Source organism: Labeo rohita, chromosome 10, assembly GCF_022985175.1.
Source record: "Labeo rohita strain BAU-BD-2019 chromosome 10, IGBB_LRoh.1.0, whole genome shotgun sequence".
NCBI lineage: Eukaryota > Metazoa > Chordata > Actinopteri > Cypriniformes > Cyprinidae > Labeo > Labeo rohita.
In genome coordinates this window covers 1,726,118-1,743,141 of record NC_066878.1, presented here as the reverse complement: position 1 = coordinate 1,743,141, position 17,024 = coordinate 1,726,118, and the positions used below count along the sequence as shown (strand labels likewise).

General features: G+C 35.7%; 2 protein-coding genes across 3 annotated transcripts in view; both read left to right on the top strand.

Moving 5' to 3' along the window:
• The first annotated feature begins 2,149 nt into the window (after window positions 1-2,149).
• Window positions 2,150-5,452, top strand: hmgb1a (high mobility group box 1a). The gene is made up of 5 exons (XM_051121487.1): window positions 2,150-2,272; window positions 3,981-4,142; window positions 4,222-4,367; window positions 4,451-4,625; window positions 4,716-5,452. The coding sequence occupies exons 2-5, from the start codon at window positions 3,996-3,998 to the stop codon at window positions 4,863-4,865; spliced, it is 618 nt and encodes a 205-aa protein (XP_050977444.1). The 5' UTR covers window positions 2,150-2,272; window positions 3,981-3,995; the 3' UTR covers window positions 4,866-5,452.
• Window positions 5,453-6,849: 1,397 nt separating this feature from the next.
• katnal1 (katanin p60 subunit A-like 1) overlaps window positions 6,850-17,024 on the top strand; it is a 20,417-nt gene continuing 10,242 nt past the window's right edge. The window contains exons 1-7 of one of the 2 annotated variants that reach the window (XM_051121897.1): window positions 6,850-6,948; window positions 8,299-8,570; window positions 8,738-8,898; window positions 12,788-12,950; window positions 13,093-13,220; window positions 15,744-15,849; window positions 16,228-16,386. In XM_051121897.1, the coding sequence (XP_050977854.1) occupies window positions 8,409-8,570; window positions 8,738-8,898; window positions 12,788-12,950; window positions 13,093-13,220; window positions 15,744-15,849; window positions 16,228-16,386 (879 nt within the window). In that variant the 5' untranslated portion in view covers window positions 6,850-6,948; window positions 8,299-8,408. Of the gene's footprint in view, window positions 6,949-7,220; window positions 7,374-8,298; window positions 8,571-8,737; window positions 8,899-12,787; window positions 12,951-13,092; window positions 13,221-15,743; window positions 15,850-16,227; window positions 16,387-17,024 lie in introns of those variants that run through there. The other variant, XM_051121896.1, reaches the window with a different exon arrangement.

Genomic DNA, 17,024 nt, shown 5'->3' with positions numbered 1-17,024 from the left:
CTGCTTTTTATTTGAATATATTTTAAAATGTAATTTATTCCTGTGATTTCAAAGCTGAATTTTCAGCATCATTACTCCAGTCACATGATCCTTCAGAAATCATTCCAATATTCTGATTTGCTGCTCAAAAACATTATTATTATTATTTATTATTATTAATAGATGAATAGAAAGTTCAGAAGAACAGCATTTATCTGAAATGGAAATATATATATGTATATATATATATATATATATATATATATACATATATATATTGACTCCAAGCTTTTGAATGGTAGTGTATAATGTTACAAACGCTTTTCAGATAGATAATCCTAAAAGAATCCTAAAAAAATGTACTCAACTGTTATAAATATTGATGATGGTGATGATGTCGATAATAATAATAATAATAATAATAATAATAATAATAATAATAAATGTTTCTTGAACAGCAAATCAGCATATTAGAATGAATCATGTGACACTGAAGACTGGAGTACTGATGCTGAAACTATAGCTTTGATCACAGCAGGAATAAATTACATTTTAAAATATATTCAAATAGAAAGCAATTCTTTTAAATAGCTAAAATATTTCACAACATTACTGCTTTTGCTGTACTTTGGATGAAATAAATGCAGGCTAGGTGAGCAGAAGAGACTTCTTTAAAAAAAACATTAAAAATCTTACTGTTCAAAAACTTTTGACTGGTAGTGTAAGTATGGTAATCGTTTTTACTCTCACGTGGATCAACTAAAACCGACCAGGAGTAATTAGATTTCCATTTAACGTACTGTGGTTTGTCTGACGCGTTTTTTTCCTGATCCTGATCAAAGATAACTGTAAACTTTTTTTTTTTTTTTTTTTTTTTTTAACTCTTTTAGACTTATTTTTATCATCCTGATACTTGAACGAACGTATACATAACACATAAATTTCCAAATTTGAAAAATGCACCCAAACAAGACATGTAAATATGTTAGATCAACATAGATTAAAAAGTAAACATAGGCGTATAAAGCATATCTAATCGATAATACCTTTTGAAGTACCCTATTGCAAGTGTCAGTAAGAGCGCCTGTGTGCTCAGTGCAGCATATGCCAGTGCGTCTGTGAGCATGTGCTCGAGCGGCGACCCGCCTGTATTGAGGAGTCGTAGGGAGCTACAGCTGCTCTCATATGAAACAATAGAAGGCTATATGGGCATCAATTTCCCATCAGGCTCCCTCGGCGTTTTATCTGCTGCCCCCCGTCCCACACAATACGAATTTGCATAATTTTTTCCAAGATTTAGTCATTAACATGCATAGGCTCCGGCTTTTGCGAGTGCTTATGTATGAAAATAATTTGGTTTCTAATTATGTCCTAAATAGAAATGCATATGTTAAGAGAAAAAGTATTCATTAGATAGATAGATAGATGAATACATATTAAGAGCAAAATAATAAGAATCACTGTGCAACATCATTGCACTTCTTTAATTCCACTCTATACTATCTATATTCTCTATGCATCTACTAAAATTACTATTGCAATTATGTATGTAAATCTATTAGTGGTCGGAGTGATCTAAATGCTGTGATATCGAAATCAATGTTTTGAGAGTGTTCATTTAACACCCAGAATACAAAACCCTGTACCGTTGTCTTGTGGTCCTGTTTTAATTATTCAAATCAAGGACTAACAAACAACCTGTCATATGGAATCACCTCGAATCTGTGTAATTAATAAACATCTGAAAGTCAGAAACGAATCCCGCCGATTAAGCCACTTTAATAAATATTTCTCATAATTGCATATTTTGGTAAAAATCTGACTTGAATGTTCACATAGTGTTTGATCAAAGCGGGGCGTCAGTCGGACCCACCACTCTTTCATTCAGCGTTTTGCACCTCGCAGCAACGCCGACACTCCACATTGACTCACTCGTTCATTCAGCACTCCGCGTGGAACACATACAACACAGTACTACTACAGCCAACACAGTACACACAGCCTTTGCTTTAAGCTGAGACAAGAAACACACACATACACTCCGTATTTTGTATTTACCCGCCATTTAAAACACTCGTGACGTTTCACAAAAGGCAGCCAATCGCAGGGCGGCTGTTATTAGGACAATGGAAAGCGCTCAGCCAATCGGAGGAGTGTTCGCCGTGGCGGCAGCCAATGGCGTGGAAGCCCTATTGAGAGTAATGCTAGAGGGTTGAGAGAGCAGACTACTGCGTAGGGCTATTACATCCACATACAGCCATTGCAGTACATTCACTATCCAGACAAGACAGTGGTAAGTGTCAGCTTGTAGACATTTCAAAGTGTGGGGTAAGTACAAAAATTGCGAGGAAAGGACAGGAAACCATACGGAATTTAATTTAGCCTGCTAAAGAGCATTTTTTTTTCGCGGGGGGATTTTTCTGAAACGTTAAAAATGAGGGTATTATCCCCTCAGAATGAAAATGAGAATAACCTTAGATTTAAAATTTTTTTGTCTTGATGCACGGCGTAAAAATACACGGAAAATACCTGGTTTTATTCGAGGGGTTGAAATCGTGAAAATGCGAAAAAATAAATTTATTCAGCCTATTCGAAATGTAACGTTAAGCGGACAACTAGGTGACAGAATTGCGTACAAACAAGGTCTATGGACGGCGATAGTGCCAGCAAGCAGCCATTGCAGCGCTTTACAAGGGATGTCTGTCAGAAGAACTATGAGAAATGATAAGAAAGAAAAAAAGCCGAGTGGCGAAAAAATTAAAGCACATCGCCATTGTTATGTGTATGGATTTATACGCTCGGTGATATTGAAATGACAGAGATACGGGCGAAAAAAAATCATCTCAGGAGCTGCGCTTTACTGTAATGGCTGACTGTACTCGCATAGGAAACAAGGCAAAGCTACGGAGCCATAGACAGGCGCAGTTCGCTTCAACTTTTTCAAATCGTGTTTTCTCCCTCGCCGAGCTCGAAGTACGCGTTTTTCGAGGCGGAAAATAAAAATTCCATCTTTCGTCGTTGCAACTCGGGTATTTTGATATTTTTCCGTGCGTGAGAAGGGTGTTAAATTGAGAGTTGAAGTGAGGTAGGTAATGCGGTCGCGCTGCTCCCCCTTATTGCAAAGCAGTGTAATGGCTGAGCGCTGACACAAAGAGAAGGAGCCATATTCTCAGTGTTAGTGCATGAAGACAAGCGGCCATTGCGAGCCCACAGCAAACTCTGCACAGCACAGACCCAATGTATTACTATACACCAGGCGAATGCACTGGGCTTTTTGCGAAGGAAACAATTTTCGGTCAGGAAAACCGACCCGCGCCGTTTGTTTGTCGTGTCCAAAAGCGAGCAGGAAGGCGGGTGGAGACATTTTAGGGGGACTTTCTTTCATGAAGAAGGCTTTCTCACAAAATGGAAGAAGAAATATTGCCGTCGTTGTTGACCTCCTTTCCTTCAGCGAGACGAGAGTGTGCGCCATTGCTATTTGAACGCTACATAGAGAGAAATGGGCTCTTTTCAACGGAGAATACGGCGAAAGTGAACTCGATTATTAAGAAATTTTACGAGTTTTGCGACGTCGCGCGTACTTTGGCACACAAAAGAACTTTAATTAACCAACTTATTTTCACCATTTTCACCCTTTTTAACTTTGAAAAAAATACGGTTTTGAAAAGTTTGAGTATATGGAACAACTTTTTAAGGTCTCAAAAGTGCACACAATACTTTTTGTTTTTTTAAAGCACTATTATGGAAAGTAATTTGTCGTGTTATGTTTACATAATAAAACGTCAAATTCGTCACGAAGAAAAACAGCGCGCAAACGCGCGCCTTGTAAATACTAAATATTAGACAAAATAATTAGTTTTAAGATAGCCTTGTTTTTCATGTTATCGTGCCAAAAGAACATTTTTGCGAGTGCAGTTAATTATAAATAGTATAGATCAACACATTCAAATATGATATTTAAAAAATATAATTTAATTATTGGTTTTCTTATTAAATTTCAGAATATTTAGGCAAAGATGGGGAAGGATCCAACAAAACCAAGAGGCAAAATGTCCTCTTATGCATACTTTGTCCAAACCTGCCGAGAGGAGCATAAGAAGAAACATCCCGAGGCGACGGTCAACTTCTCTGAGTTTTCCAAAAAGTGCTCCGAGCGATGGAAGGTCAGTCACACGTTTCGTTTACATTGTCCGTTTACACACTTCGTTCTTTTCCTAACATTTTTTTTCTCCCTTTCCTCAGACTATGTCAGCCAAGGAAAAAGGGAAGTTTGAAGACATGGCCAAACAAGACAAGGCCCGTTACGAGAGGGAGATGAAGAACTACATTCCACCCAAAGGCGAGAAGAAAAAGAGGTTTAAGGACCCCAATGCTCCCAAGAGACCCCCGTAAGCATCTCACTTGCTCATGAAGATGCTTTAGCTTTTTTGAAGGATGCAAAGTTATTTATTTTTTTTTTCCCCCTCCAAAGGTCTGCCTTCTTTATTTTCTGCTCCGAGTTCCGACCTAAGGTGAAGGAGGAGACCCCTGGTCTGTCTATTGGAGATGTGGCCAAGAAACTGGGTGAGATGTGGAACAAAACATCAGCTGAGGAGAAGCAGCCTTATGAGAAGAAGGCAGCCAAGCTGAAGGAGAAGTACGAGAAGGTGAGAAAAGATGCGATGAGTAATCAGCAATTGATGTTTTATCCAAAAAAAAGTTTCCTTGCTAAAGAAACAAATCTTATTTCCTTTTAGGACATCGCCGCATATCGCTCTAAAGGCAAAGTGGGTGGAGGCGCAGCCAAAGCCCCTTCCAAGCCAGACAAGGTTAACGATGATGATGACGAAGACGATGATGAGGATGAGGACGAAGACGATGAGGACGAAGACGAGGATGACGAGTAGATAAATAACATTTAGAGCTTAGCTTGTTGTCTATAAAGCATTTAACCCCCTTGTACACTTTACTGAGGCCATAAAATGGGTAAAAGAAATAAAAAAAAAAACCTGAAAAGCAAAAAAAAAACCCAAAAAACAAATAAGGCTGTGTATATGATATGTTTTTAAGCTGTACAGTTTCTTTTTTTCCTTTTTTGTATAGTTAACACTACAGAAGTGTCATCTGTGTTTGTCCGAATGCCCCAACCCTTGATTTAGTTCTTAGTTTGAGTTCTTAAAGATGGTTCCAGCACCACTATCCTTGCCCGGTACAGTTAAAAAAAAAAATGGGGGTTGTAAAATTGTCTTGGGGTCAGTGGAGTTTTAGACGTGCGCAGCACACAACCTAGTTTCACGTGAGGTTGTAGTTCATATCTTAATGTACTTTCGTTTGTTTACTCTTTTTCCAGATCAAATATTATCATCATTAGTAAATCGCCGTATCAAAGTTATTTTACTGTATTTTGAATACCACTGTAATTGCAGAAATGATTAAACAAATGTAATTGTTTTGTTCTGGTATGCTTCTGACATCAATAAACTTTTTTTTTAAATAAAGATGTTTCACTTTTTGTTATAGCGTTAAATTAATTGTGGAAAAAATGAAAGGCGTTTGGAACTCATTGAAAGGATTTATGGGTTTGTCATGTCTATTCTTGTTAATGTCAAATATCACATTAATTATTTAAGTAAATACATTAATAGGAAAGCTTAATGTAACAACATGAATGACCTTTTTATTACTAATTTAAAGCTGTTTTATTACTCAAGACAGTGAGTTCAAGCTCACTTATCTTTATATGTGTATATTGATTTTCTTTTCAAAATCATCAGTAGCATGTTGTTATATTGATCTTTATGTTTTTATTCGGGCAGTAGATCTGAATGTATGGTTTCAGTGTACCATCCAGTGAGTCGGTTTTGAGGCCTTCGTGTTTTTCGTGACAAACACCGGCTTAAAAAGAACACACGAACGTATCATCAGATGAAAATCTCGATTAATCCGAGCCACCTGCTGTTCATCTGGTTAAACTGCATGCATTACATTGGTATACAGCGCCATCGTATGGTCATTTTGGGGTACTGTCATATTTATACAGGCCATGACGCTTCAATCAGATTATTATAGATCAGCAGCTGTCGTGCCATGATTTTCATGCCCTTATTTTTGAGCTTTAAGTATTTTCACTGGTTAACGTACTATCGTCATTCTGCTACTGCGGATGAAATGGAATTTGTTTAGTGTTGAACTGTATTCTAAGATAAAGAAAGATGTGTTAATTACAAATTATATACAAACAAGAAAGCATATTTCTGTCTAATGCTTAAGGCCAAAGATGCAGACCAAGAAAGGGTAAAATCTTTCATCCTCATGTTCATGAGGTGATCATTCTTCAAACTAGTATGTTTATAAAGGAAACTGGGGCTGGTTGTCACATTTTTATTGCAGTGGGTATTTATCAATACTTATTTTTATGTATCCACCTTTTTCTTTAACACAGAAGTAAGCCTATGGGCGAGACTTCCGGTTCATTAGCTGCTATAGGGAAATAACCAGAAGAATAACAACATGCAGTCGCCGGTAAAACCAGTGCGCTCATAATTAAGATAATACAATAACATAATATGGCAAAACACACCAATTTGCAATATCAAGCAACAAAACAAGCTGTTTTGTACAGCTAAAAATAGCTGGACGCGGATGAGACTGGAAGCCACACCCATAAAATTAACAAATGGCCACGCCCACTCTTACGGGAAGAAAAAGGTGGATAGTCTTGGCTACAAAGACAATAACACAATAATTAAACATTTCTGCAGTTAACCATTAAAGAAATTCTGAAATTCTATACATAGACATAACCCGTGTGACAACTAGCCCCGGCCAGTGTATAATGTTATAATAAAGCAGGTTGAGTTGTATCAGTCCAGACTCCGCCCACAACACATGCATTCATTCATCAGTCAGTCAGCGTCTTTTCGCGGCCATGGCAACATCAGTGGGTAACGGACTGTGGACCAGTCGAACGTAAAAGTGCCTCGCGTTAAGGTAAGACATTTACCTATTCCTATGAAAACGTAGAATTAAATGCAGAACACATCTATCATATCATATGTTCTTAGTAAGACTCATAAACTAGCAAGCTGACTTCATATTTTGTTTCCTTGCAAATCCTTTTTGTTATCGCTGGCCTAAATCTTAAGCGTCTTGCACTTATGGGTAATGTAGTTCTTTATTGCACTGTTCACTATTTGTTCGTACTTAAAATCGAACGGGGAAAAACTACACATCCCGTGTACAGGAATAAACAAGTGCGGTGACGTTAGTGCTGTTTTTACATACAAGCACGGTCTGATTTAATAGGAATAAATCATTGTGTGCCATTTTTAATGGTGGGTTTTAAGGTTAGTTAGTTTTTGTTTAAAGAAAAGACGAAGGACATGGGATACAAGCAATTCGAGCGGCCCAGAAAGGTATTTATTATTTGCTTCACGTCAAGTGTCCGACAAAACGAAAGGGTGTTATTTTTGACAGCCACGCTATGGTCAGGGCAGAGGTTAATAAACTAAAGTTTAGTATCCAAACCGTAAGGAAATCCTCTCATTGTCATTGTTATCAGTGAATCCACACACAGAGTGATTCAATCAGTTAGAGAAAGTAGACGTGATAAGACTGTAGTGTTTTAGTTAATTAATATTCACTCACGTGTTTTTTAAACAATTGCAATATTTACTATAGTGTGCAGGGAAAGTGGCCAAATGGGGAAAAAAACGTATATATGCAACCTTTTATTTAATAATTTGGCCCATTTTATCTATTTCCATCAGTTTGAATATGTCATATTTATATTGTGAGTGCAACTTGCATTAATGTGCCCATACACACATTTTCAGCTTGCATACACTCATGTTTTATTACCTATTATCAAAAAAAAAAAAAAAAAAAAAAAAAAAAAAAAAAAAAATATATATATATATATATATATATATATATATATATATATATATATATATAAAATATAGTTACACAAAAAAAGCTACTATTTAAGAATTTAAAAGGTCTATTTCACCAGTCCGATTGTTTATGAGTAATTCTAAATGGCAATGCAGACATATTCTATATAAAAGGTTCACAGAATAGTAACAATGAATTGAATGAACTTTAGTAAAGTGAGTTGTTAGCTCTTTAAATAGCTTCTGGGTTGTATTTTGTTACATATTTGAAACAAAATTGTAGAAGGGATCAGTAAATGTGGAGAGACATTTTAATGCAGCTCTAGATGATTTGTCAGAAAGTGATGCACTGTACCCGACTTCACCCCTCTTCTGTTACTATCTCTATAAATGTTTGATTTAGCTCTGCGTCGTCTTATCAACTTCTCTGTTCTTTGATGTTTAGGACTTATGGCCTTCAGTCACCTGCATTCAAACCGCATTTCTCTGATGACGCTGTGAACTCAGGTCACGTCGAAGCACTGAAGCACTGTTCGGTTTGATTTCTTTCTCACCATGAATCTGACTGAGATTTGCGACAATGCTAAGAAAGGAAGAGAATATGCACTTCTGGGGAATTATGACTCATCTATGGTATATTATCAAGGTGTTATACAACAGATCCATAAGCACTGTCAGTCCCTCAGAGATCCTGCACTGAAAGTCAAATGGCAACAAGTAAGGCGCTCTTACTCATATACTGTATGATTTATTCTGATATGTGTTTATTTATAGTGCTGTGAATTATATTTGCTTGTACGGGTATAAGTAAAAAAAATATAGTGGTGTTGGTACAGTATGTGTAATCTGAAGGACTCCTCTTCTTCTTCATTCTCTGAGCTTAGGTTCGGCAGGAACTGGCAGAGGAATATGAGCAGGTGAAAAGCATCGTAAACACCCTGGAGAGTTTCAAGGTGGACAAACCCGTTGATTTCCCCAACCCTCTGTCTGAAGAGAGCCCAAGGGACCCCGATGTCTGGCCTCCCCCAACCCCAGCGGAGCACAGGTAGAATAAGCAGCTGATTACATAAAGCCCTGAGGAGTTCTGTCAGCTGCAGAGCATGTCACACGTCTCGTCTTCATGCTGTCACTGCTGTGTTCACTCATGAGCTGTTTTGTCATACAGCACAAAATGGAATAAGCTCAGTGAAAACATATTGAACATTTTATTTTGGGTTTTATTTATAAATTATTATAACTATTCTGCTAATTAAGGCTGTGTTTACTTGATTAAAAATACAGCAAAAACGTTAATATTGTGAAATATTATTGCAATTTAAAATTAAAATAGTTCTATTTTTATATACTTTAAAATAGAATTTATTCCTGGGATGCAAAGCTGAATTTTCAGCATCATTACTCCAGTCTTTAGTGTCACATGGTCCTTCAGAAATCATTCTAGTATACTGATTTATTATCAGTGTCGGAAACAGTTGTGCTGCTTAATATTTTTTGGAACCTGTGGTATCTTTTCAGGATTCTTTGATGAATAAAACATTAAAAAGAACAGCATTTATCTAAAATGGAAATCTTTTATAACAGTATACACTACCGTTCAAAGTTTGGGGTCAGTATTTTTTTTCTTTCTTTCTTTTCATTCAGCAAGGATGTGTTAAACTGGTTAAAAAAGTGATAGTAAAGACTTATATTGTTAGAAATTATTTCTGTTTTGAATAAATGCTGTTCTTATGAACTTTATTCTTCAAAGAATCCTGGAAAAAAGTACCACAGGTTCCAAAAAATATTGAGAAGCACAACTGTTTCCAACACTGATGATAAATCACATTGATAATAAATGTGACATTGAAGACTGGAGTAATGGCTGATGAAAATTCAGCTTTGCATCACATAAATAAATTAGATTTTAAAGTATAATAAAATAGAAAAACTTATTTTCAATAATATTGCTTTTTTTCTGTATTTTTGATCAGGTAGATGGAACTTTGATGAGCAAAAGAGACTTCTTTAAAAACATTAAACAACTTACTGATCCCAAACCTTTGAACAGCAATGTATACATGCTGTATCATTACATATAATTTTATTTTACAAAATTGTCTGCTGTACTGAAATGTTGTTTTAATAATTTATATATACACTGTAGTAAGTAATTGCAGGTTTTCACAAAAATATTATAAAGATTACAAAGCAAAAACTAGCATTTTTTTTAAATGTTTTTTAGTATTAATAATAATAATAATAAGAAGAAATGTTTCTTGAGCAGCAAATCAGCATATTATATTTCAGCCTTGCCATCACAGTAACAAATTGCATTTTGAAAAATATTAAAATAGAAAACACTTATTCTAAATTGCAATAACATTTCACAGTGCTACTCATTTACTGTATTTTTAATCAATTAAAATCAGCCTTGGTGAACATAAGAAAACTTCTTTCAAAATTATTCCATATGTACAGGTGCATTTTAAAAAATTAGAATATCGTGAAAAAGTTTTTTTTTTTTTTTTTTGGTAACGTATTTCAAAAACGGAAACTTTCATATATTCTAGATTCTTTACATGTAAATTAAAGCATTTAAAAGACCGCTTACTTGGCAGTGGTCCAGAAGACAATCATTGACACCCTCCACAAAGAGGGTATGTCGCAGAAGGTCATTACTGAAAGGGGTGGCCATTTACTGAGTGCTGTATCAAAGCATATTAAATGCAACATTGACTGGAAGAAAGAAATTGGGTAGGAAAAGGTGCACAAGCAACAGGGATGACCGCAAGCTTGAGAAAACTATCAAGCAAAGCCGATTTAAACACTTTGGAGAGCTTCACAAGGAGTGGACTGAAACCGGAGTCAGCGCATCAAGAGTCACCATGCTCAGACGTCTTCAGGAAAAGGTCTACCAAGCCACTTCTGAAACAAATATGTCAGAAGCGTCTTACCTGGGCTAAGGAGAAAATGAACTGGACTGTTGCTCAGTGGTCTAAAGTCCTCTTTTCAGATAAAAGTAAATTTTGAATTTCATGTTGAAATCACGGCCCCAGAGTCTGGAGGAAGACTGGAGAGGCACAGAATCCAAGCAACTTGAAGTCCAGTGTAAAGTTTTCGAAGTCAGTAATGATTTGGGGTGCCGTGACGTCTGCTGGTGTTGGTCCATTGTGCTTTATCAAGTGCAAAGTCAATGCAGCCATCTACCAGGAGATTTTGGAGCGCTTTATGCTTCTGTCTGCTGACAAGCTTTATGGAGATGCTGATTTTCTTTTCCAGCAGGCCTTTAGCACCTGCCCACAGTGCCAAAACCACTTGCAAGTGGTTTGCTGACCATGATATTACTGGCCAGCCAACATGACTGACTTGAACCCCATAGAGAATCTATGGGATATTTTCAAGAGAAAGATGAAAAACAGTTGATCCAACAATAAAGATGAGCTGAAGGCTCAATAGTGCTCACAGGCTGATCACTTCCATGCCACGCCTCACTGATGCTGTAATTTGTACTAAGAGCAAGTAATTTGCTGCGATTTGTGCTACCAACCAAGTATTGAGTGCACAAATGAACATACTTTAAAGAACTTTAACTTTTCTGTTTTGCAAATCCTTTTTTTTGATTGATCTTAGGAAATATTCTAATATTTTGAGATCCAATCATCAAAATAAAAAAAAGCATTTAAAATGTTTTACTTTACATGTAATGAATCTAGAATATATGAAAGTTTCAGTTTTTTAAATAAGTTACAAAGAAAAGAATATTTTACGATATTATAATTTTTTTGAGATGCACCTGTATAAGTATACATACATGTACTCCACCAACCAAATGTTTGGGGTTGGTCTTTTTTTTTTTTTTTAAAGTCTTGTGTGCTTGCCATGTTTTGTATTTTCAATGTTGAAAACAGTTTGTGGATTTTTTTTTCAGGATTCTGATGATTCATTCGGGTCCTTTTTGCAAAATAATCAATGAAGTAATATTAAAAAAAGGCTGTTTCCTCATATCTCACACACTTTTGGGACTAAATTTTGCAGCTAAACATGAATAAGTACGCCTGTTGATGAACCATTGCAGCATAAAAATTAATCACTTTCTTCATCTGAAAGTGAAGGCTTATGCCAGTAAAATGAATTTATTTTGTTCAAAAACTTTTCAGAGTAATACGTGACCCAGTATGACCCAGTATGTGAAAATGTAATTATGAGGCAACAATCATCAAAGTTTGATTTCAGCCATCAGTTTCACTAAGGTTTCAATCTTTGACGTGGCCTCACTCAGTTAATATTAAAGATATCAAGGTTAAATTTTCCTAGAATGTTCTCTAGCTTATCAAGGATGATTTTATGGAGAAAACAGTAAATCACAAAAAATTGACTTTAGCTAAGTTTTCACAGCCAGAGTCACATATTTCTGTTGTTTCGATGTTGTTTTGTTACGAATAAATGTATGTTTCATGAATTAATAGAGTTATAAATTCAAAGGTATTTAATTAAATTGTATTCATCCCAATGGGGTCAATACTGGCGAAATGTAATTAAAATTTCAGAGAATTTCTAAAGAATAAAAAAGCAGTGAATGCAGGAATAACTTGATAACATTAAAAAACAAATTCACTTTCACTCTTTAAGGAGAAGTTGCTGATCTGATACAGTGTGGTTTTAGTAGAAAAATACTAAGTTATGACTTTTATAAAATAACAGTTACAGAATTATACAGATTTTGAATGCATTGTGAGGATTATATAAATTGTAAATGTCTTTGCTGTCACCTTTGACTAAGTTAACGCTTACTTGCATCCAATGTATTATATAGATATTATATACATCTATGATTTGTATTGACTAAATTGGTTCACAAATTAAGCCCGAATTAGGCAACGCAAGTGTAGTTTAACTCTTTGCATATGTGGTCATATGGTCAAGATGCCCCATGATATCACTCTGTCTGGTTATAGGGGACCTGTCCAGGTGAAGAAGCCAATCACTGTATCAAAACCCCAGAGAAAAGAGTCACCTGGAATGCAGCATCGCGGACCTGTGGGCAGAGGTCAGCCGAACGTCAAATCAGAGAGACCGATTACCCGTGACGGCCGTGGAAATAAAGCTAAGGATGAAAAAGTAAGTTATTCAAACTATTAGGCCAAAATGTACAAGCTGACAAAACTTGTGGTTGATTTAATTTCAACTCAGACAATTTAGGATTTGTAAGTACCTGTTATCATGTGTTGTAGCAATGTGTCCTGCCTGTTTGTGTTTTCAGAGTAAGAAGAATGCCCAGGAGGGTGCTGCTGATGTGGAACAGAGGAAGTTTGATGGCACAGGCTATGACAGCGACCTGGTGGATGCACTGGAGAGGGACATTGTGTCCCGGAATCCCAATATCCACTGGTATTGTGCCATTTTACTACTAGTTTTACTTTTCAATTACTTATCAGTATATAGTATACAAAATAAATGTTTTATACAGTTGTATTGCTCATTTGCTTTCATTAAATTGAAGTATGTGTGATATTTTGTCACTTCACACTTTAGAAATTGTTATCGACTATTGAAAAACCTCGGCCTGTCACACTCATTAAAGGAGAAGTTCACTTCCAGAACAAAAATGTATAGAAAATTTACTCACCCCCTTGTCATCCAAGATGTTTGTGTCTTTCTTCACTTGATAAGAAATTGTTTCATAAGGAAAAGATTTAAGAAATTATCTCCATATAGTGAACTTCGATAATGCCCCCAGGTTTGAACTTTCACAATGCAGTTTAAGCTTCAAATGGCTCTAAACCGGAGCACAAAATTCCCGGAGCCGACGTTCTGATGTAGAACCCGGATGTGCTGCACCTTGTTTCCAAGCAGAGAAATGCACATGTATGTGTCGTGGCACTATGTGGAAGGGAATCAGCTGTTGAATAAAGTCATTATTTTTGTTTTCTTTGCGCACAAAAGGTACTCTCGTAGACTAATCAAATTATGGTTGGGCCACTGATGTCACATGGACTATTTTAACATTGTCCCTACTACTTTTTGGGCCTTTGTATTATTTATTTATTTACTATTTCAGGTTTATTTTACAGTGACAATGCACATCAATAATACATACATGTACAACGTGCCAGAAATAGCCTAAAGGCTATTTTGCATCTGCAGTCTCTGGTCTGATGGTAAAATTGTCACCCTAAAATATAAAAGAATTAATCAATACGTAATATATACATGCTCCAAAATACATATAAAATTTATGCTATTTCTAATACATATAATTCTACCTCAGTACACACAATAATAATAATAATAATAATAATAATAATAATAATATCTACTTAAATTGTATAACAAATTAAATTGTACATAGAACCAAAAGAACCAGCTCACTCATACACACACACAATCCAACTGTGAGACAAAATGATAAGCAATGTATCAATAATGTTATAATATTAATATACAGGCAAAGATAATGTAAGTATACAGAAAAGTAACAGTAGCCTTAGTCATTCAATCAGTAGCATAAACTAGTAGGAACATGGTAGTTGCATTTGTCTATGCAGGGTCAGAAAGCTGTTGGATTTCATTAAAAATCTTAATTTGTGTTATTTAATAATTATATATATATATATATATATATATATATATATATATATATACATATATATATAATTATATGTCATATAAAAATTTATTTGTTTTCTAAAGATGAACAAAGGCCTTACGGGTTTGAAACAACATGAGGGTGAGTAATTGATGACAGAATTTTCATTTTTAGCTGAGCTATCCTTTTGATTTTGTGTTGACGATTAATTGTCAAACAAATAATCACAATTAATGATTAAATTGCTGTTGTTTTCATGTCTCTTAGAGTGTAATCCTAATGCATTACTTCTTTACTTTTTAATTGCATGTAATTCAATTGGCCCATTTGATTATCCGTAATGCTGTGAGTGCAACATTTTAAAAGTATTTTTCTTTATGTTCAACTTTAACATTGGTCCACTTTATTTTCACACAGGAGGCCAGTTATTCTGAATTATATATAATACATTTTGCAAGAGCAGAAAGCAGAACGTTTTGAAAGTGATTGCAAAATAATTGAAATATATTTGTCCTCCCATCTCATATTTTTTCCCATCACTATATCACCTGAGGGCCTCCGTAGAACAACAGAGTGAGCAAGTAATGACTTCTCCCTACCACACAGGAAAATGAGACACAACAACGCATATTCAATGGCATTTTACACACTTAAAGGGATAGTTCAACCAAAAATGAAAATTCTGTCATTATTACTTACTCATCGCTCCAAACACGTAAGACCTTTGTCCATCTTCGAAACACAAATTAAGATATTTTTGATGAAATCCGAGAGCTTTCTGACCCTGCATAGACAGCAGCGCAACTACCACGTTCAAGGCCCAGAAAGGTAGTAAGGACATTGTTAAAATAGTCCATGTGACATCAGTAGTTCAACCATAATTTTATGAAACTGAGTATACTTTTTATGCGCAAAGAAAACAAAAGTAACAACTTTATTCAACAATTTCTTCTTTTCCCTGTCTTGACAAAATGTGTCAGTGCACTTTTACTCGCTCTTATATGTTTATTCATTAAATATATCGGCTAGTTTATGCTTTCAGCATCCAATAGGAGTTAGAACTTGTAATTAATTTCCAACTTTTTTTTTTTTTTTTTTTTTTTTTTTTTCCCTATGAAAATCAGCCCAGAAAATGTGGAAAAAAGTTTCTCTGGGCCTAGGCACTGGAAGTATAAATAGCGAAGCAGTAAGTTTAGTTTTCATACATGACCAGAGACAAATAAGTAATGTGTTGAGTCAGCGACAGCTGTCAGTCACAGTGGCAGTTAGTGATTCAGTGCTGAACAGTGATTCAGGCCAGCTGTCATGTGTTACTGTTTCTGCAGGGATGACATAGCAGATCTAGAAGATGCCAAAAAGCTGCTGAGAGAGGCAGTGGTCCTGCCTATGTGGATGCCAGACTTCTTCAAGGGGATCCGCCGCCCGTGGAAGGTTAATATGTTAGATGACACCTGATGCCTGAGTTTGACATCTGAACATACACACATATGGATGCATAGTCTGTCAGTGCTATGTTTTTGCCAACTTTAATATGGCCACTTGTTTTGATTTCTTGTGACAATAGTTTTTTAAGTCCAGTAGGGGGCGCTGTAATACTAGTTAATTATGTAGCACAGAATGCACATTCCTTAACACAAGCTCTCTTTAGTGCTGTATCAGTCGTCAGATTGAGTATGGCTGATATATTTCGCCTTCAGTTTGTTTTCTACATGCCATCTGTTTTATCAAAATGTTTTTTCCTCAAACCATCTGCACTTGTGTTTTTTAAATATGTGCCCATGCGAAGTCTTGTTGTTTTTAAACTGTCAGGGGGTGCTGATGGTGGGCCCTCCGGGCACAGGGAAGACCATGTTGGCTAAAGCGGTTGCGACCGAATGTGGCACGACATTTTTCAATGTGTCGTCCTCCACGCTGACCTCAAAGTACAGGGGAGAGTCTGAGAAACTGGTGCGGCTCCTCTTTGAAATGGTGAGTGATCCCTCAAGAAGCAACAGAGGCACTGTGATAGTGTTCGTCTATTGAGTTGTTTATTTTCTGAAGGTATAATATGATAGAGATTAGGATCAGGAGTTAGCCAGGCCTCAGGTCACAAATGTTTGATAGTGGTAAAACTGTTCCAGATATTTAAAATGTCTCAATTAAAAGCCCCATAGTAAAACTCCCTTCTTCACAGTATCTGGATGATAAAAAATACTTGAAAAATCATAGAAAAAAATGATTATAGTTAATATACCCTTGAAAACAAATGCTGATTTACGTTAATTGCCCAAAAAATGCTCCTGAAAATCAGAATTGATTTGACAAATTTGTGTCTTTATAGAGGAAGTGAGTTTATAGAGGTAGTTAGTTGTTTAGTTATTTAGTTAGCAAGGTAGCAATTTAATTAGAGAAAAAAATATAGTCTCATAAAAGGTAAAAAAACACTTGACATGCAATGATAATTTTACACAACTAGATGACACACTGTGTGTGTGTTTATACAGGAAAAATATTATGGTAACGCTTTATTTTACTGTTTCATAACTAGTTGCTTATTAGCATGCATATTACTAGAATATTAGCCATTCATTAGTACTAATTAAGCACATATTAATGCCTTATTCTAC

Coding starts and splice junctions, on each gene's coding strand:
- hmgb1a (XM_051121487.1), top strand. CDS start 3,996: ATGGGGAAGGATCCAACAAAACCAAGAGGCAAAATGTCCTCTTATGCA. Junction 4,143..4,221: donor AGTGCTCCGAGCGATGGAAG/GTCAGTCACACG, acceptor CCCTTTCCTCAG/ACTATGTCAGCCAAGGAAAA. Junction 4,368..4,450: donor AATGCTCCCAAGAGACCCCC/GTAAGCATCTCA, acceptor CCCCCTCCAAAG/GTCTGCCTTCTTTATTTTCT.